This window comes from Abramis brama, assembly GCF_963993115.1.
Source record: "Abramis brama genome assembly, chromosome: 11".
Taxonomy (NCBI): Eukaryota; Metazoa; Chordata; class Actinopteri; order Cypriniformes; family Leuciscidae; genus Abramis; species Abramis brama.
The window spans coordinates 4,075,103-4,096,507 of NC_139973.1; the positions used below are offsets into that span (position 1 = coordinate 4,075,103).

Below are 21,405 nucleotides of genomic sequence, written 5' to 3' on the forward strand. Positions count from 1 at the left end.
GTTTAGAGTTTCTCCCCAGACTAATCGACTAATAGCTTAAATGAAGTCAACTAAGACAATCTTTAGTCAAGGGCAGCCTTTCTTTCTATACAATGTAAGTGAATGGGGTTTGGTGTGCATTCTTATACATTGAAACATGATGCATGCATCACGCTACCTTTGACATCAATTAAAAGATGTGACAACTGATCATGTTTGATGGAATTGACATCAAACCTGTTTTTGAGGCACCACAATTAAATGTACATTAACATGTAAATGAAAAACGACTTCACATTAAACTTTTGAAAGACTTCAGAAGAATTTTAATGTAATGCACAAGTGCTGTTAGGATGCTTCCTCTAGCACTGCCTAACATTTGGCATCTGATGCTTTTATCCAAAGCAATTTACGTTGCATTCACGGTATACATTTTATCAGTTGCATTCCCTGAGAATTGAACCCATAATCTTGCCATTCTTCTAAACATCTGCTTTTGGGTTGCAGTGGGGTTATTATAGTTAACTAAAACTAAAACCCTCAAAAAGTAGCTTTACTTTCTTTGCTAAAATAACCCTGGGTCGCACAGAAGAAAGAAAGCCATACGGGTTTTGAAAAACATGAGGGTGAGTAAATGAAGACCAAACTCTCATTTATGAGTGAATTACTTTACTTAAACAAAATCAGGATTTCACACACATCGCCCGTTTCACGACCTCCTCAGAGACACCTCGTCTGCTCTTTATTTCCTCTAACCGAACGCACACATTAACACGCCGTGCTAAAAGCCTTATCTCCTTACACTTCCCTTGAAGTGTCCTCTCTTCTCACCAGTCCCTTTAAAGGGGTTTGACCCTATTGGCGTTTTACATGGGCGGCACGTCCCTTTAATTACTCTCTCGTTTTGTCTCCCAATGCTCTCTTGCTCGTTCTATCTGCCTCGCCAGGCAATGCTTCGAATGTTGCGTGTGTGTGCATTTATGCTAAACGTTGATGTCATATTGTGTTTGAATATCCAGCTCTGCTTTTTAATGTGAGACATTAAACATCTTTGAGATGTCCATCATTGTGGCAAAAATCTAATGATTGAAAATGCTATTTAGACACCAGTATTCCTATGCATAAATGCCATTTCTATTTTAAACAGACACAAATACACTTACAGATGCATTTGCACATCTGGTCCAGTGTTGTTGCAGAGAGTGTGATGGTTTGTTGATGTAGATTAGGTGTGATCACTTAAATGTGTCCCTTTTTATTGGCAAGAATGTAACCTTCACAGAGTTTTTAACCTGTTGTGACCCTTCAGGGATCTCTTATAATTTTAGTTTTAGTAATTAGTTTCTTGGAACTTTTGCTTTGGACATTCAGCTTCGTTGTCGTGCCATCTTATCTCAGAATTTGGAAGTATTTGGTTCATTAATGATGCCAAGACCTGAATACAACATTGTAATTCCCACAGCAGTGTCTTACATTCATAGTAAAGTGGATTTGGGGTTAAGGAATCTAACAAAACCTGTTAAAAACACGTCAGGGACATGTTTGATCCCAAAATCACAAGTAATAAATAAGAAAATATATTTAACATAAAAAATTAAGCTTATTTTTATTCAACTATTAATATTTGTTGCACTGTGACATTTATTTTAATGATAATTTGTGTGTGTGTGTGTGTGTGTGTGTATGCGTGTGTGTGTGTGTGTGTGTGTGTATGCATGTATTTATGTTTTGTGTATATACAGTTCTATCATTTTAAATTTTATATTATATTAAATCTGTTTTTTATAATAATAATAATTATTATTATTATTATTATAATAATAAAAGTTGACTATATAATAATAATAATAATAATTATATATATATATATATTTATTTATTTTATTTTATATATATATATATATATATATATGTATATATATATGTATATATATATATATATATATATATATATATATATATATGCAAATTGTGAAGTATCTTAAAAATAATCAATATTCTAAAAAAATAAATAAATGAACATGACCAGAAAATAAAAGCTTGATTGTCATGAAAATGTCAAAATGCAAATGTTTTAGTAGTCCTAAAAATAGACATAATCTTCATGCAGAATATAAATGAATATATTGGTATTTTTTTGGGAATGTAACATATTTGGGAATGTAATCTACTCAAAACTGTAAGTTCATTTACATTTCCCTGGGATTCACCCTGATTCAAACCTGATAGTTGCAGCAGTGGTTCACTGTTTTTATTATTATCCACAATAACCTCCTATGAACAGCAATCTTCTGTGTTTTTATTCTAGTAAGCTCAGGAACAGCCATTATCAAGTGCGAGTGATCCCTGCAGTCATATCTTTAGCTATCACCCTGGAGTTCTCCGTCGATTGTTTGAGGATTCTGCAGTGTGTCCTTGGACTTATTTTTGTAGGACAATCACTCCAGCGGGGAGAAGCAGCAGTGCTGGATTTCTTTCTGATTGTCAACCGAAACCCTTTAGTTACCCTTTGCAGTCTTATGAGCTTCAACAGCCCTTCTGAGGTCTTCCGAGGTCTTCGTCCTGCACTTGAGCACAAATCTGTTTGTGAAGGGCAATGTGGCAGTGAAGGTCAAATGCACTTGTGCGATGATTGGAACAGCTCACCCCAATTATTGTTTTCAACAAGTAATTATAATAGAAGTTATGAACATTTTCCTCCCATGACCTTGTCAGTGGAGTTTGCTAAAACATGCATCTCTTTTGCCATAGCTCATACTTAGGTTTAGGGGTTTGTGCAAATCTCTAACCCTAAAGTGTTAAATGTAAAACATGCATCGCGAGATTCAAGTCTATGTGCTTGTTAGTAGAAGTTAAACCGCCTTTATTGTGGCACAGTTGACAATATCAGATTAGATTTTAGGAGCCGTTCCTGTAGAAATCTAGATCATTTCGAAGAGATCAACTGTGTGTATTTTGGACCCATTTATTAAGATAAAGCCACTTTTCGGATTATAATAAATATCCCGTCAGTGGACGCCAAGCTCAATTCTGATTTATCAAAAGATTCCTCGTGTGTTAATTGCGTTCCTCGGGGGGTATAATAGCGAGCAATTAAAGGCAGATCAGACCTGTCGTTTCACCAGCGGGATGCACATCTGGCAAGCCTTCATCACCTCCTCCTCCTCCTCGGCTGTCTGGGTTTGCAAACTTCCTGCAAACGGCAGATCATAGGAGTAGTCGTAAAGCCGCTCACTTCAATGTTTTTTTTCTGGTTTAAATTGAACAGTATGTGGCCATCAATTAAATTACGTTTTCACTAATCAGGATATGAAGGAAAGGGGGAAAAAAAGCCAGTAGGGATGATTTGGACCGTGACAGGGTGGGAATTGTTTGGTCACAGAGATGCGTGCGCATATTTTAACATTTTTTGATCATACATGTTAAAGTCCACATGAAGTCACTTTCCTTCTTGTACTATGAGCGATTCATCAGTGCATGTTATGCTAAAGAAAAACAGAATACGGATTTGTATAAGGAATTTATACAGTACAATTAATTCTGGTATGTAACGCCCACTTTTTACTAACCAATGAAACCCCATCTTGAAATATGGTCTCATCCTACATTATTTTCATTATCAATTTTAGTATTCAATGCATTAGTGCCTGCCAACTTTTTCATTTTGTAACGAAAAATGTCCATAAATTTTGTTTCAAACATTGTAAGCCATGAACCAAACCAACCAGCTACTAGGTGAATCACAACATTACACATTTTTAATTTAAGCAAAAAATATAAAGAAATTCGGTCAAAAAGACAAAGCTACAAGACTGTGTACTGAACTACAATCCCATGGAGCATTACAAACGACAGATGCATATTTACAAATATTGAAGTATTTTGACAGATATCAAGAGCAACTTGATTTACATCATTCGCAGTGCTTAATTGGCCAATCCCTGCAGAGCTCTTTTGGCGCAATTTGCTTGCCGTGACTCTGCTTGCTGGAATTGTCTGTACAGCATCATGGGTAATGTAGTTTTTCACCACAAATTCCACTGTTAAACAAGATTATTTAAAAAAAATAAGTTAAAATAATGCAAACAAATGGCTTCAACAAAAACATATGCCATCGATTAACAACCTCACAGTAGGTCTGGCTTTAAAGGTTTAAAAGTTATCGCACAAAATTTAAGAGAACCTGTTTCTCTCTATTATGGGAGTAAAATGGGTTGTAAATGCCATTTCATGTTCTTTAAACTTCGAACATTCCCAAACCCATCCCAAGTTTCTCGGCCATCCCATCATTAGCTGTGCACGGGACTGAAAACAGTCCAACCCCAGTGTACATTATGGTTGACGCTGGTCTGGTTCTCTCACCCACTCATGCCTCATTGCACAGCTGAATAAATCACTCTAAACTGAATTTAATGGCTTCATATTTGAACGGGTTTCTATGGACTGAGACTGGGATATTTCCGTAAGTGAGAGCTAACTTTATTGACTAAGCCCGCACAAGGGCAATGGCTGCGCGCTTAGAATTCATTTGACATTTGAGGTAGCCGGGGACTCGTTTGGTGACATTTCGCCGCCATTTACAGGAATACGTCCAGCAGAATTCAAAGATAAGAAACACTGCGATTAAATCGGTCTTTTCACGCATTGTCCAAGGACACATTTGTATGTAATTTTACCAACTGACCCGTACATGCTCTGTAGATGGGGAAAAAAATCCCCAAATACCTTCATGAAAGCAGCAACTGCTCTCTTAGCCATCTAAGCTCATCTTTTTATGTATTTTTCAAGCGTTTTAGAAGATTTTTTTTTTTTATTCGGACATCTGGTATTGTAATTTAGATAAAAAGTGACAGATCAAAAAAGTGGCTTGTAGGAAAATATGATCATGATTAATATCTAATTTTTTCTTCTAGACAGCAACCTTTTTCCTTTTTCTGAAGTCTCCTCTGCTTCTCAGATGTTTCTCTGATACCGTGTGTGTGTAACAATTGAATCGATTACATTGTTACACCAGTAGGTGGCGACAAGTGACTGTTAAAAATGTATTTGTCATTAAATCATCCATTCAAGAGATTCGTTTAAAAATGCTGATTCATCTAGTAATGAAACAAGTGAAGTCATTGAATCATTCATTCAAACAGAGTTTTTAAAAATAATTTCGATTAATTAATTAAATTAACATTTATGTTAATGTTATTTTGTTTAGTTGTCTGTTCAGAATTGTAGGAGAATCATGATTTTCAGTTCATCCTAAATTGTTTATATTAATAGTTATAATAGTTTCATCTGTCTTTATTTCTCCTAAAGACTCTTGGAGAAACATCTGTGACAAAGTTGATATTTAAATAAGCCAAGATGAAGCAATATAATTTTCTTCATAGGATTGTGACATGTTGTGTTTTGATAAGGCAGTTTGATTGTGCGTCATGGCACGAACAGTATTATTATTATTTTTGATTAGCTTGAGGTTTCTGACTAAGTGTTTTGGATTTGATTATGATTCCCTCCACATCTGTCTGCGGTGATGCTACAAGATATATCTTAATTCTGTCTTCTTTAAAGATTAAGTCTATGTTTAGGGACCATGCGTACGGACAATCATAAAACATGCCTCAGTCTTCTGCCCAGAGAGGATTAATAATGAATCACTGAGGTATGATCCGTCTCTCTGAGTTCTGGGTGAATATGTTCCCTATAAATTAAGGAATTTAATCCATAACTGAAAAAAAGAGGCTTTCGGGTGTTCAGTAATCGAGAACAATTAGGATCAACATCTAAACATGCTCTTGTTTTTAATCACACACACTTTAATTTTAGCTAAACCCTGAGTAAAAGCCCCCAGGAGACAGACTCTCAAACAGGAGCCAGAGACAGAGGGATGGAGACAGGAGGAGAAATTAATAACTGAAGGAAATGTAAGTGGTGTTTGCCTGTGCTAAACACTGCAGCAAGTGCTAGATGGCTGTGGGTGGTTGGATATTGTGGCCAGTTGCTAAGGCATTTTAAGTGGTTTCTAGGGTGTTGTTGGCGGTTGCTAGGGTATTGTGATGGTTGCTCCATGTAAGTCAAAAACAAAAACAACAACGTACATCTGATCACTCAACACGACACATGGTTTGTGGTGCTATACAAGTCTGCATGTTTTTTTAATGCCAAAGTTTAATGCTTAGGAGCTGGTTCAAATCTTTGAGCAATAGTAATAATGATTAGCAAACACCATTGATGATAAAGCGATTCAACGGAGAGAGGATTAAACATTTGAAGTCGATAGATTGTGCTCATGTTGATGGACAGATGACGACCTTCATCAGCAAGGCAGGAAGTAGAGGAGTGATTAGCGTGATGAGCTCAAAACAAACACGCGCACACACACACACACACACACACACACACCTCCTAGCTATCAGTACAATCAGCTCACAAGGGGAGACTTCGAGGTTTGAAGTCGTGAGAGTTTGTGTGTCAAACTCAATCAAAGACAGCCTGAAGTGTGTGTTTGTCTGTGTGTGTGTGTGTGTGTGTGTGTGTGTGTGTGTGTGTGTGTGTGTGTGTGTGAACTTATGTGTCACAGCTGGTTTCCTGTTTCCACCTTCTCTACATTAATTAGTTATCAGCTCTATCCAATGAACGCAGAAGTAATTGGCAGATTACAGCACAATTTTCCTTAATTGCATCCTGTGTTGTGACATTGACTTTAGGCGCATAACTAACCCACCCGAACCTGAACCTCCATCAGCCCCTTGCCCTCCCGTTTACGGCATTGTATCATTATATAATGCTAAAACAATGCATATAGGTGGATAAAAAATAAATAAAAATTTGTTTACCTTGCTCTCTTGCTCATTCTTGAAATCTATTTCTTCTGCGTGAATCTGTTTATTTTTAATGAATATAATGCATTAAGATTTCAGCTAGGGCTAGTCATAAGGGCTAGTGGTTAATATTAACTGTTAAACCAATTGTCAAATTGCTCTTTAGTAATTGCATGAGCTGCTGTTATAGATAGAGTGATTGAGAGGTAGAGGGCAAAAGAGATTCAGAAAAGGAGGTGATGTACAGACAATCCCGTCCATCATCAAGTTAATAAAGATCTGACGTTTATATCTGTCTTAAAGACTGATACCATGAACAGATGAGGAGGTAGAGAGAGATAGAGGATCTTTTTTTTCTCACTTAAAAGCGTGTGGCGTCTCCATCACTCATCCTTTATTCTGACTGTCTTTGTGTGCTATTTTACAGCCTGATGGTGTGTCGCTTTTAGTGCATGTTGTGTAATTGTCTGTCTGAAAGGATGGGCAACAGCTAGATCAACTGTTTATTTGAGTCCTGCACATCAGAATTGAATCCGCTGGATTGGTAGTTAGCATCGGCACACTCATCTAATACACCATCTGCTCAAACGGTCAGTTTTCCTCATGAACAGTGACGTGAGCCAGTAGTTAATGTGGCATCTTTCAGAGTTTGGATCAATTGGACACATTATTGCTGAAAACAGTTCTGATTTATTGTCGTCCCCGCTGGAGAGTCCAGCTATAGCATGAATTTCCATGCATGTTTGGTGCTGATTAGCTTCAGGCACTTTTAATTCCCAGGGGCATATGAAGGCCATAATAAAACTTTCTTGGATTTTTTTTTTTTTTTATCATGCCGTCGTGTTTTATTTTTTGTTATTTTTCCAAATGCCTATTATTTTGATTTGATTGTTTTACTCATCTTAGACTCAGACTCACATGTTCGATGTTTAAAATATGATAATCTATCATAACACTTTGAGTTAAGGAATTTTTGAAACTATGATGATTTAATTATATTACAAAAAATATATATATTTTACATAATACAGAATACAGATACAGAAGTTCATATTATAAGTTTCATGTAAAGCAAAAATGTGATTTAATTTTGTTTATTTAGGATACATAAAATTATAGTGTTACAACCTTAGCATGAGAAATAAGTCTGCCGTTTTATTAAAATGTCATTTGAATTGGCATTGATGAATTTTCATGTATTTTTTTTTTAAAAGTGAATGATATCACTGTTAAACATCGTGACACATTGTTATTTAATGTGTCACGATGTTTAACAGTGATATCATTCACTTTAAAAAAAAAAAAATACATGAAAATTCATCAATGCCAATTCAAATGACATTTTAATAAAACGGCAGACTTATTTCTCATGCTAAGGTTGTAACACTTATGGAAGAGTATGGAAAATGATATGTTTACTTAGTCCTCTGTTTACAGTAAGTAACTGTCAAGTTTATTTATTTATTTATATAGCGCTTGTGACCTAATGTGACCTAGACAGATAAATGTGACCCTGGATCACAAAACCACGGGTATATTTGTGGCAATAGCCAACAATACATTGTATGGGTCAAAATTATCCATTTTTCTTTTATGCCAAAAATCATTAGGATATTAAGTAAAGATCATGTTCCATGAAGATATTTTGTAAATTTCCTACCGTAAATATATAAAACATTTATTTTTGTGAGTGAATGCAGCACAATCGCGAACATAAATGGAAAACTTTAAAGGCGATTTTCTCAATGTTTCGATTTTTTTGCACATTTAGTGTCCAGATTTTCAATAGTTGTATCTCAGCCACATATTGTCCTATCCTAACAAACCATACATCAATGGAAAGCTTATTTATTCAGCTTTCAGATGTTGTATGAATCTCAATTTCAAAAAAATTGACCCATGTGACTGGTTTTGTGGCCACAAATGTCCCGTTGTTGAAGTAAAATGGTTCGAACAGCATTTTATGTTGACTTAAAGCAGAGGAATGAAGACACTAGCATTTATTTGTTGATGTAAAGCGCAGTCATGGCCGTCTTCTCACAACAAACGTCCATCTCTCTTTCTCCGGCGCTCAGGTTCTCCACCTGCTCTTATCCTGCTTGATCTATAGACCTCCTTTTCTATTAGTCTGTTGTCTGCAGCCTCTGCGGGAGTAGCGCTCACGTTATGTATGTTTCTTGTCACTCAAGTCCCTTAGTCCTTTCTGTCTTGCCACATCTGTATCGAATCTCTCCGTTCCAATCTCTGGAGGCCATATCTTTTTCTTCCATTGACTGCTTCCTTTTAACATTGTCTGACTCAGAGTTTCCCTGTCTCTCTCTCTCTCGCTCTCTCTCGGTTTTTATTGAACTGTTCCTTTGCCTGGCGGGATGCGTGCGCTGTCTGCTTGGCAGAGTCCACTAATATTCCTTAATGACGCAGCATCTGTCTCTGTCAACAGTCCGCCTTCATGGGCTGATAAGCGGAGTCGTTTTTCTCTCCGTCGCGTTAAAAAAAAGAAAACCTCAAACAAATCTTTTGACTGAGAAAAAAATAACACAGAGGTCAAATTGAATCTCTTTTGCTGCTTTGTCTCTCGTGTTTAGAGAAGGAAACTCGCTGTCAGTGTGGGAAAGGTAATCTTCTGGAGTGTGATCACGAATACGGTCTCTTCTGTTGAAGTGTTTACTGATTTAAGTTTCATCATTCGTGACCCTGGATCACAAAACCAGTCACGAGTCGCACGGGTATATTTGTGGCAATAGCCAACAATACATTGTATGGGTCAAAATTATCCATTTTTCTTTTATGCCAAAAATCATTAGGATATTAAGTAATGATCATGTTCCATGAAGATATTTTGTAAATTTCCTACCGTAAATATATAAAACATTTATTTTTGTGAGTGAATGCAGCACAATCGTGAACATAAATGAACAACTTTAAAGGAGATTTTCTCAATGTTTCGTTTTTTTGCACATTTAGTGTCCAGATTTTCAATAGTTGTATCTTGGCCTATCCTAACAAACCATACATCAATGGAAAGCTTATTCATTCAGCTTTAAATCTCAATTTAAAAAAATTGACCCATGTGACTGGTTTTGTGGTCCAGTGTCACATTTACTTTCTACAGTAGAACACAAAAGAAACAGGATCAAATATCATTACTCAAATATCAATATGTATGATATTTGTGTATATACAGTATATACAAAGAAATAATTATATAAATTAGAGCGGCACGATTCATTTTTAAAAGATCGCGATCTCGATTCAAACACCCACAGAATCTCATTCCTAAATGACTACGATTGTAACAAAATCGTCACTTCCTGATAAACTGACGCTAAATACCACTAAGAAAAATGGAAGTTGCTGCATTAGGAGAAGCCACTGTAAATAATCATTTCGTATATAATAAATTACTTGCACCTCAGAGCCCCCTTTATGCGCTTGTTTTCTTATTGGATAAAAAGTTTATCCTACTCAATTAAGCGCATATGCTTTTTATGCGCATTTTGGCGTTTCCCTCCAGCATTTTTTTATGTGATATCCCAAAATGTGCATAAAAATAGGTGGATGGAAACATATTGTTATATTGGAATTACTCAGTAATTTATTTACATTTAAGCCCCTGAGAAACTCTCTGCACAGCCCTGTATAAATTTATTGATTTTAATAACTTGAATGTGCTTGAAGTGTGCACTAAGCAAGGATCTCTGATCATATTTGAGGTTTTTTTGCTGTATCTTCCCCATATTCTTTTTCTCTTGCACCATCTGTGTGTTTATACTAACACCGTCTCAGTTTGGCATTCTGGGACGAGTTTTCTTCACTAACAAGCACACTGTGTGTCTGCTTCTGTCCTTCTATTGGAGATCACGGTAGTTTGTGTTGTGTTTGTTTGTTTGAGACTGTACTTATGTGTGTGTGATGTGTGACTGCCAATGGGAGCATATTGGATTTGATAGGCTCTTGCTCTCTCTGGTTCAGTGGTGTGAGTGTGTTTGGCCCAGTTCATCTAGATCTCTTGGCCCGACCCAGACAGCAGACCCTCCTGCCTGCTGTTCCTCCTCCATCTCAACACAAACACACACACATCCAAAATATATTATTTTCTCCACATTTTGACCTAATTTCTCTTCCTGTAAGCTAAAGTCCATGAGTCACTCCAGCATTTCACAGTTCACACTGACTTAACCGAATATATTTTTTTCAGATTAAATTTAAACCTGTTTTGTTTATAATAACGTACTGCGTCACAATAAAGGCAGTTTAGCATTAAGCTACATATCAAAATATTGTTTTTCTTTTGCTTTGAAGTTAACAAGGGCATTAAATATCCCAAAATGTATAATGAGAATGATTATTTATCGGTTCTATCTACTTTGCATTACCTTATAAATAAATGTCAATGTTATATAAATATACTCTAATTTCAATTGTTGCATCATGTGTTTAAAATTGACACAAGTAAATATTAATGTTTAATTTCGGATATATGGTGATCTTGGATCTTATAAATCAAAAACAACATGTTATATAAGTCATAGGTATTTAATTTGTGTGTATAAATATTATTTTTTAAATTTTAAATATTACATAATATTATAGATCATTTTATTTCAATTTTTTATTATTGTTTATCAATTATGGTTATTGACATTCCTGGCATTTAGGAGACAGTAGTTGTGTTCAGACTTAAATGCGTTGTCTATTAGACTACATTAGTCTTCATCACATGTTAACAGAAAAAATATGAACATCTTGATTTTTTCTTTTGTGTACTGACTTTGAATTCTTGTTTTATGAGATCAGTATCTTTCATAACTGTGTATTTTTTTCAAGCACTCTAATGACTTTTTCAAGGGCTCTATAATTGTATTCCAAAAATATCAAGTATCACAGTTTTAAAAGTAGGTTACGCTAATCTCCCTCCCTCTCTAGTCGATGCAATGGTTTCTTGCAGCCGCCAATTCTGTCCCAATTCACTGAAGTTGACGTAATACAGTGCTTGTGGTTTAGCCATTATCTGGTAACAGGGGAACGTACACGAGGCCACAGCCCTTACTAAATGCTCTGCCTGCTGTATGTGTGTGTAAACGGACCCCTCTTTCTAGGGAGATTGCTATTGGCTTTTTGCCTAGTCCTCAGTTTGACATAGATGGATTTGTGGGTAATGGAGTCCCTGGGGTGGAGGGGATAAGTGGGCATCCCAGGGGCTCAGATTAGTGTGTGTGCTGAGTCAGGTTGTAGGACCGGACCTGCTGTGTGTAAATCACTGGGAAAACCGCTGACATGAGGAACAGTGCTGACCCATAAGTCCACATCAGATTGTGGCCTGACTTGCACTCTTTTTCACTTAGTTTAATTGAATTAAATTTATGTTGATTGTTTTTTAAATGTACTGTTTGGATAAATGTGTATGCAGTGCTTTACATTTTCTTGCTGCGTGGTTATGCAGTCCATTCAAGCGTCAAGTCTAGTCTTTGTTATCTTTGAAGATTGTATTTATTTTGTAGTATATGACATAATATAAATTATTTTGGAATATTTTTGTATTATAATGGAACATTTTAAATATGCTATTCAATAACTGGAGGATGAGTAATTGCATTGCAAATGTTTTAATTTTTTTACGTATGCATGCTTTATTAGTACTTGATGTATATGCTACTGTGCTGCCTATCTTGGCCAGGACACTCCTGTAAAAGAGATTTTTAATCTTAGAGAGATCTTTAAGTGAATAAATGAAATGTAAATATAAATTATAATATAATGTAAAAAATTTATACTATTAAATAGCTATTTAATTAAATCAATAAAATATTTATGAATATTTAATATAGATTCTTATGTATTAATATGTATGTATAATATTAAACAGTGTGTTTAAAATTATATAAATATGTATATATAACTGCATTAATAATAAAGTGCAATGATTTTAGTAAAATTTTTTACTTGACAATTAAACTTAATAGAACATTTTAATTAAGATTTTTTTATGAACTTATTAAAATGATAGTATTTTAGTTTAGTTTTAGTAAAAAAAAATAGGGTTACTTATATTATTTGGCAATTTAGGTAAAATGGGCCACTTTTTGTCATTTAGATGAAATTTTTTATTCTGAATCAGAATTTAATGCCAAGTATGTCTACATGCACAATGAGTTTGTCTTGGTGAAAAGAGCTTCCGGTGTAAAAAAATAAAAAAAGTACAGACATGCATATGGATTAAAGTGTTAAAAGGGAATATAATACAATAAAAAAGGCAATAAAATGTATATAATACAATATAATACAGTAACAAAAAATATAGAAAACACAGTATAGACAGAATAACATGTATACAGATATGCTATACAGATGTACAGTTGTTATGTGCAAAACAGAAGTGTCGTATGTGCAAATGAAAAGTGGAAGAAATGTAAATCTGTAAATAAAACGTTTATAAAAGAATTTGTATTCAATCATAGTCACATTATATGAACAATGAAGAGACCCTGTCGTGTAAGATTGCCTGAGGGAGTTGCCTGTATTGTGTTAAACATTTTGGAGCAAATATATATATTATTAGATTAATATATATTGAATTTCATATGTAAAATATTAAAATATTTTGATGTGCATTGTTTTATGTAATTGATCACAAAGGAAATCGTTATGTGCCTGACCTTTGACCTTTGCCCTCCCACAGATTTATAATGAGAAGAAAAGTCAGTTTAATGTGGAGCGAAATACGCCCAAACAGCTGGTGGAGAAGGTGGCAGAAGACATCGCCAATCTGCTGAAAAGAAAACGTAAAGCTCTGGAGGTGAGCAGAACTAACAACCCCTCTCTCCCAGCAGGATGTCGAGCCGTTGATAATCGTGGTGTAAAACTCATATCTGTTACATTAAAAAGGGGAATCGATCCACTGTCTCTTTTAATCCGAAAAAAAATGGATTTATAAAAAAATATTATCAATGCCCACTGTTCTCTATTAGCCTGCTTAACTAAGCAGGTAATGAGTTTGTCTTCCTCCAATCTGCTCCCTCTTCAAATCCACAGGACACCCACACAGCCAAACATAAGACGCTCAGAGAGTTTGGGATGAATGGGAGCATCACGTTTACACATTCCCATAAAAAAACTACCATGTTATTTTGCACATATGCAACATGGTATTCTTTGAAGAAGTGGAAGTGCTTTTTTTGTTGCTTTGGTTTGAGACTTATAGAGGCTGATTGAAGCATATGGAATATGGAGGCACATTGTGTCAATTCCAGCTGAAAAATGAGTGTTTATTAAGCTTCAGAAATGAGTCATGTGTTTGGTAAGTAAAGTACTTTTGACTAAAAGTAGCATATGAACACTGCCTGAGGTCTTTCACTGGGAGACACTCAAAATTTCTTATCATAAATTGGCATTCGAGCAAGATTAGCTGAGATTCTCCAATGTGAGTCATGCCATGCAGACGCAAGATACTCGAAAGGACTGTTCCAAACCCTAGTGTGCTTCCTCGCTCTATACTCCCTATCCAGGCAGTGACCTTCTGAGGCACCGATCACACCTAAGGGCCGTTACATAGTCAACGCGAGCAAGCAACGCGAGCGACGCGCTCCCTTTCATAGTCTAAACAGTGGACGCAAGCAGACGCAAGCATCACGGGCGATGCGTGAAATGCAATACACCGCTCACGCAACAGGGGGTAGTAGAGTCATAGTAGAGTCATAGCTCTGAACGCCCATCTATTTCGCTTCAAACGCTCGCTTTATACGCGCGTCCTATTCGCTTTTATTCGCGCAAATGGATTCAAAATGTTCAAGCGTCGAACTAGACACGAATTTGACGCTCTATTCGCATTTGGTGTGAACGCAGCATAATAACAGGCTGCGATGTCAAGATTGCAATGCTGGAATGTGTGTGTGTGTGTCAGAGAGAGAGAGAGGGAGGCACGGGCGCGATCGAACAGTGGAAACAAAAACATACTCCGTCATTTTGTTCATACAGGACACCATTAAAACTGCAAAGTGTTTAGCCTACTTATATTTGCGTAAAAAACACAACATTGTGCTTTTGTCAAACTGTAAACTCTTGTCAAACTGTAACCTACAACTGTCACCCAACCAAAATCACACACACACACACACACACACTCATTGTAGAGGAGATGTATACGTATAAGCTTGCATAATGTTTCCTCTTCGCCCGCCATTGTATTCAAACCTTCTTCTGTAGACATAATATACTTGAATTAATGTACAATACTTGCAATGTCGCCCCCACCGACAACGCATAGTATTGCGTGCATCGGCACGTCGCGTATCAAAAACTAGGACACATTTGGCATAATGGCGGCCGAAGCGTAGCGATGCGTAGCCTTGCGGACGCGTATGCGTACCGATGCGTTGACTATGTAACGGCCCTAACGCATTTTTAAGGTTCGAAAACGCGAGGTGCAGAGAAATGAAGCTAGCGCAAGTTCTGCCAGGAAGACTCAATCGTTCGCGTCATTAATTACCTCCTCATCTATCCAATTATATCACTTACTGTAGCTTAAAAGGGCAGCGCTTACACATGTCTGAGTTCGCAGATGCTGTCACTCCAGTACCTCCATCCTCCCCGCCTCCACCAAGATGGGATCTTTCCTCCAACTCCTCTACTCAACCAAGCTGGGTCCTCCCTCTATCAACCCCAACACCATCAGTCAGGCTATCCCTTCCATCCTGAAGACTTCAGATGTCTTTTCCTCCATCCACCCCACCACCACCAGATGGCCCCTTTCCTTACTCCGCCGGGGGGTGAGCGGCGCCCCCGCCTTCGTCTTCAGGCGGGACTCGCAGATTCAGTACCCTCTGAATGCGAGTTATGAACGGGGCCTACGCCAAAGAACCTGATTGCTTGCTGAGCTCCTAAATAAATGTTATTGTTACAGTATTAATTCTCCCGAGTCTTTCTGGTAGAACTGCCCCATCACACAGAACGAGCAGTGCGCTGCGTTTTTTTTATGTTGCTAGGCAACCACTGAAACAGCTGTCCTGTCAGTCAAGTACACGTCAAATCAGCCTTTTATTAACTTTTTTTTTTTTTTTTTACATTTTTCTTTAAAAAAATCTTTTTTTAAAAAATTAGTTTTTAACTTTATTTTTGTTAACATTGTGGTAGTTACGGTTCGTGAAGTCGTTAAGCTCCTGGTAACCCGCGAGAGCACCACAAGTTTATCCTCCATCATCGCACTCTGCGGGCGTTCAAGCAACTGTAGCTTTTATAACTAAAACGGAAGGCCCGCCTCTCCATTCATTCGATTGGACAGTGGAAAAAAACGCGATGACGTCGGGCGCCTTTTCCGCTCAGAGTTGCTTTTTTTTTCAACTGCAAAAACGCGAGGCACAGCTGGCGGTAAAACGCGAGGCGCCTGGGGCACATAAACAGCGTGCAGAACGCTCTCTGCCATAGGAAACCAATTGAAAAAAGGCGCCACTCACTGCAAAAAATGCGTCAGTTGTGATCAGAACTGCACAAATGCTACTTTGATGGCACCAGTGCTTTAAAGCAGATGTTTTACCACTATAAACAACTTTAACAAATTCTGGCTTATCCCTACCATCTACTTTTGATGTACTTACGAAAAGTTATTTGTTCACAATGTTGCAATTCATTGAATTGGAATTCTGTTTAGACAACACGTCATTTTGGATTCATTACAATGCATTCTGTGCAATTGGCTTTTATTTGAAAGATGCAAGTGATGCTGATTTAAACGTGTGCTCAAATGAGACGTCTGACCGAACAGCTAAAGATAGGACGCGCTGCTAACGGGGCCAGCAATATGCTGGCGACTAGTCCAAACCATCACCCAAAGCCCAGCAGACTCCCGACAACTGAGAGAAAGAGAGAGAGCGTGCGAGAGAAAATGGGCCTGGAATGAGAACGGCCCTTCAGGCGTCAGGAAATGCGAGGAAATGAAGTTCTGAAATCATTGATTTCAAAATGAGCTGCAGACGGGAGAAATCGAGAGGAAAGAGAGAGCAATGTAGGACGTAGGATGTAGAACAATCAAGAAAGGAATGAAGCACAAAGATAGATCATATTAAATCTTGTATTGTGATTTATGGCTGTTTGCACAATTGAATCAGTGTTTGAATGTCACTAAATTAGCTGAAATCTCATAATCTTTTACACATGAAAAAATAGTTAAAAACGTGCATAGACAGAATTTGGGAAAGCCATAGTTAAAATCTTAAGCCATTATTATTTCAAAGCCTAATCACCAGGAAGTCTGTGACACTTTTTTAGTAGGATTAGTAGGATTTTATGTAGTATTAATTTTGGTATAATACAGTAATTTAAAGGGGTCATGACATGAGAAATCAAATTTACCTTGATCTTTTGACACATAAGGGGCCCTATTTTAACGATCTGAAACGCAAGTATCAAACGCGAAACGCAAGTAACTTTGTGGGCGGGTCTTGGGCGCTGTTGCTATTATACCGGCGGGATAAATGACTCTTGCGCCAGACGCAAATCTAAAATGGGTTGGTCTGAAGTAGCTTCATTATTCATAGGTGTGGTTTGGGCGTAACGTGAAATAAACCAATCAGAGCGACACCTCACATTCCCTTTAAGAGCAGGCATGCTTGTTCCATGGCGGATTGCTATTATAACGGCGGATTTGCCAGGCGCACGCCAGGAGCGGTTCACAGCCGAGGAGACCGACGTTCTCATCAGGCCCGTAAAACACAGAGAAGTGACATTGGGGATGGAGAAACACACCCAAATTAGCTTCGGTTAAACAGGCGTATAATAATTTGGGTAAATGTTTAAGCTAGATTTATGCCTATTTTTTCACATCTTCATGGACACCACAATGATTTGTGTGTCTCTATACAGACTTCAGAAGGATCCCAGCGTCTGAAACAAGTGGATGGTTTATTTTAATGGATCTCATCTGAGGATTATATGTTTGTTCAGAGATTTTGACCACAGATTGTTTTGTAAATGAGGTACAGTGTAATGGACAGTTCGCAAAGAAACCTATTATTTTCAACCTCGCTATTGCACTCTACTAAGTGTTTTGAACACATCCATATAAAACCATCATTTACAGACAAAGCATTATGAAATCGTTTACTTGCGGTTTTGTATCCAATACAGCTGCGTTTGATCCAATACAGCTGACTGCTTCATCTGTCATCAAAAGCTTTCCACATACATGTTTGTTTTTGTTGTGCAAAAATTATACAATTATAAAAAAAACATGTCATGACCCCTTTAAAAACGTGCATAGATTCGCCATTGATGAAAATTGTAAGCCAAAATTCAAAACCTTATCGCCAGGAAGTCTGTGATTTTTTTATATTTTTTTTATGGTATTGAAATTAGAAATTAGGTTCTACAGATTTTAGGCAATATTAATTATGATGGGTTACACTTTATTTTAAGGTGTCATTGTTACAGTGTAATTATATATTTAAGTACTGAGTAATATTAAGCAACTACATGTACTTACTATAGGATTAGGGTAGTATTAGGATTTGGTTGAGGGTTAGTTGCATGTAATTATGCATAATTTACTGTTATTTCTATGGTAAGTACATGTAACATATGTAACAAGGACACTGTAAAGTAAAGTGTTACCTTATGCTGTTTCAAGCACAGAAACTGGTCCACACCTCCATCGACCTGTTTATTCACACCTGCTTCTTTAGGTCGCCACTAATGAGTGTGAAAGATAGACCCTGCGCCCCAATTCACACACTGTCTGCCCTAAATAATATCTGAGATTCACATTAGTGTGTCCCAAATCATAGTCTGTTCAAAGTAGTTCACCAAAGCTGCCAGAAGGATGTAATTTTTCCATTTGTTTTATCCATGAGCAGAAAATCATGCAGAACGAATGTAAATTATTCATAAAAAGGATTCTTACATAAATTGTCACACTGAATTGATTATATACATAATCAATATCTGTGTAAATTATTCGTAAAACAATTCTTATATAAATTGTCTCTTTGAATTGGTGGAGTACACTGCAAATTTCTTTTTATATCCCAATCATTTATATTTAAACCATGTTTAATTATGTGCACAACAAAGAGATTTCTGTGTACATTTTTTGTAAAATAGTTCATATATAAATTGTCACTTTAATTTGCTTATGCACATAGCAAATGTCCAGGTAAATTGTTTGTGAAATGACACAAGCAGAAGAAATGTCTATGTAAGTATTTGTAAAACCAGAAATTAATGCATTGAATTGTCTACATAATGAATGTCTGTGGTAAAATCATGCTTGCAGGACTAGCGCATCGAATTATGTGCATAAAATGAATAGTTCTTGAAACCATGCTTTAGTAAATATTTCTGCATTGATTTGATTATATGCATAACATATTTCTGTGTAACTGGTTTGTCGCTTTGAATTAGATTGAATTGGCTGAATTTGAATCGTTTGTAGCAAAATCATTCTTATGTAACCACATAGAATTATGTTTATAATGAATTTGATTTAAAACCATTTATATATAAACAGTTGCATAGAATTATGTGCATATTCAATTTCTCTGTAAATTGTTGCATTTAATTGTGTCAAATTCCTGCGCAAACCGTTCGTGATACATAAATTGTTCCATTAATTTGTTTCATGAATGAGATCCTCTCTGCTCTCCTTCTTTCCAACATCTTTTTTGTCTCCGCTGTTTTACTCTAGAGGACTGATGTGCATTTGGGTCGGCCATGTTGTCCTGAAACGTGTCATTTCCTGTCTGGTAGTTTAGCAGACGCATTTAGTAGCATTTTAATGATCTGAGACAGATTCCTCATGAATGGCTGATGTTTTTGTGCTGTAGCGCTGCTCTCGGAGAGATCGTGCTCCTCTGGGACGGTCTGACTGCTTCTTCTCGCGTTTGTGTGTTAGTGTCCCAACATGTATTTTTAGAAGCTCTTAAAACTTTATTACTGTAACCGTGGTACGTGTGAGTGACACATGTCAAGGCCGGGCTTGGGAAGCTGTCATGTAAAAGAACAGTGTTGCAGCCGTATGGATCACAGCTGAACTGAGCTTTGTGCCTCTCTCTCTTTCTCTTTTATGGATTGCTTTTTGTGCTCCCCAAACCAGCTGATACTGCAGAACAGAACCTGCCAATCAAACTCGGAGCACATTGCCTCACTTACGCTGTGTCCCTTACGGGTGTGTGCGGCAGTGATGTCATGTTCTCCTCATGGGAGATACTTCTGCAAGAATGACATCTTACAGACTAGTAAGCACCATTTCCAAAGGCTAGTGGTGTGTGTGCACACATATGATAATGCAGATTATGTATGACTGACCCTGATTTGGATTATTATGACCAACTGGATTGTATTGACTGGACGTTGCGCAGATGCAGCATGTGTGAACCGAGTGAATTATACTGAATTTCGCGTCGTATACACCACGTAATTCAGTATGACATTGTCTAAGCAGACACAGAAAGGAAGCAGGGTGGTTGTAGCGTGTACAGCGTATACACACTTCATCACATCGTAATTTGTTTTTTTGGACTGTGGCACCCTGGTTTGCTCTCCTTTGCCCACGTGTAATTGGCCAGGCCCCCAGATCTTCGTGCGCGCTAAATTTAGTCCCGTGCTCTCTGTCGCCCCTAAAAATAAACACACAATTAATTACTCCTGCTGTTTCACTAATGAGAGGACGGTTTTGATCAGCCTCATAAGCCAGAAAATACTCAGTAGGGCAACACGGTGCTTTTGTGTTTCTGTAGGGGCACATTAACAGGGAGGGTGTACACTTTATATTAACTTTTGTTAATTAAGCTAACAAACATTACATTTTAGAAAATAAGTCATCCAGACTTTAAAATCTGATGAGGCACAAAATGTATATGTCTGTGCTGTTTTGGACTTTCTGTCATTCAAAAATTGACGTGAAGCACCTTGTTGAGACTGAAGTTGTCAGCTAAGAAATAGTAAATTGACTCGAACTTTGTAGGGTTTATTTTCTGTTTAAAATAAATATGTTTATTTTATTGGTTTAATTTATGAGTTTATCTCTTTGTAGACTTTTTTTAGCCCTCTTTGTAGAGATTTCTTTTCTTAATTATGGCTCCAAATTGAGAATCTACGTAAATAAAGCTAGGAAAACAGTGCATTCAATTATCTAGTGTAGTAATTTGTCCCGAAACATCACGGTACGGATGTCACGGTTCGGTGCATGCAGTCAGACGACGAATACAGTCAGTCACAGGCAATGCACAATACAATCCAGAAGGGTGTGTGTGTGGTAATGCAACGCTGTTTGCTAACCGCCACAACAGGAAAAAGAGCAGAGGAAGAACAGTGCATGTGCGGATGACTTTAGCGCTTGAAAACAAGTCCTCTAGATAGTGTGCACGCATTAAATGCATCTGTCTGCATTAAATATAGTTTAAGTGGAGCAAATTGCATGTAGGTACGTACGAACCATGACTTCTGCGTACCGTTACACCCTATGGGTACCCTGGAAATCCAGAGTTCTCGCGAGAGCACAAGTTGAATTTGCTCAGCGAGTTACTCTAGCGTCGAGTAATGATGCTCATTAAATATGCCCTTGAATCCGAGCTGCACCAATCACATCGGGTTATCTGATATAGGCGGGCCAGAGGCGAGATGACGA

The 21,405-nt window shown here is 37.2% G+C and overlaps 1 protein-coding gene across 2 annotated transcripts in view; it reads left to right on the forward strand.

The window, feature by feature from the left end:
* cacna2d2a (calcium channel, voltage-dependent, alpha 2/delta subunit 2a) overlaps positions 1-21,405 on the forward strand; it is a 214,887-nt gene that overhangs the window by 40,577 nt on the left and 152,905 nt on the right. For both annotated transcript variants that reach the window (XM_084128533.1, XM_084128532.1), the window contains exon 3: positions 13,471-13,587. In XM_084128533.1, coding sequence (XP_083984659.1) covers positions 13,471-13,587 — 117 coding nt within the window. The remainder of the gene's footprint in view (positions 1-13,470; positions 13,588-21,405) is intronic.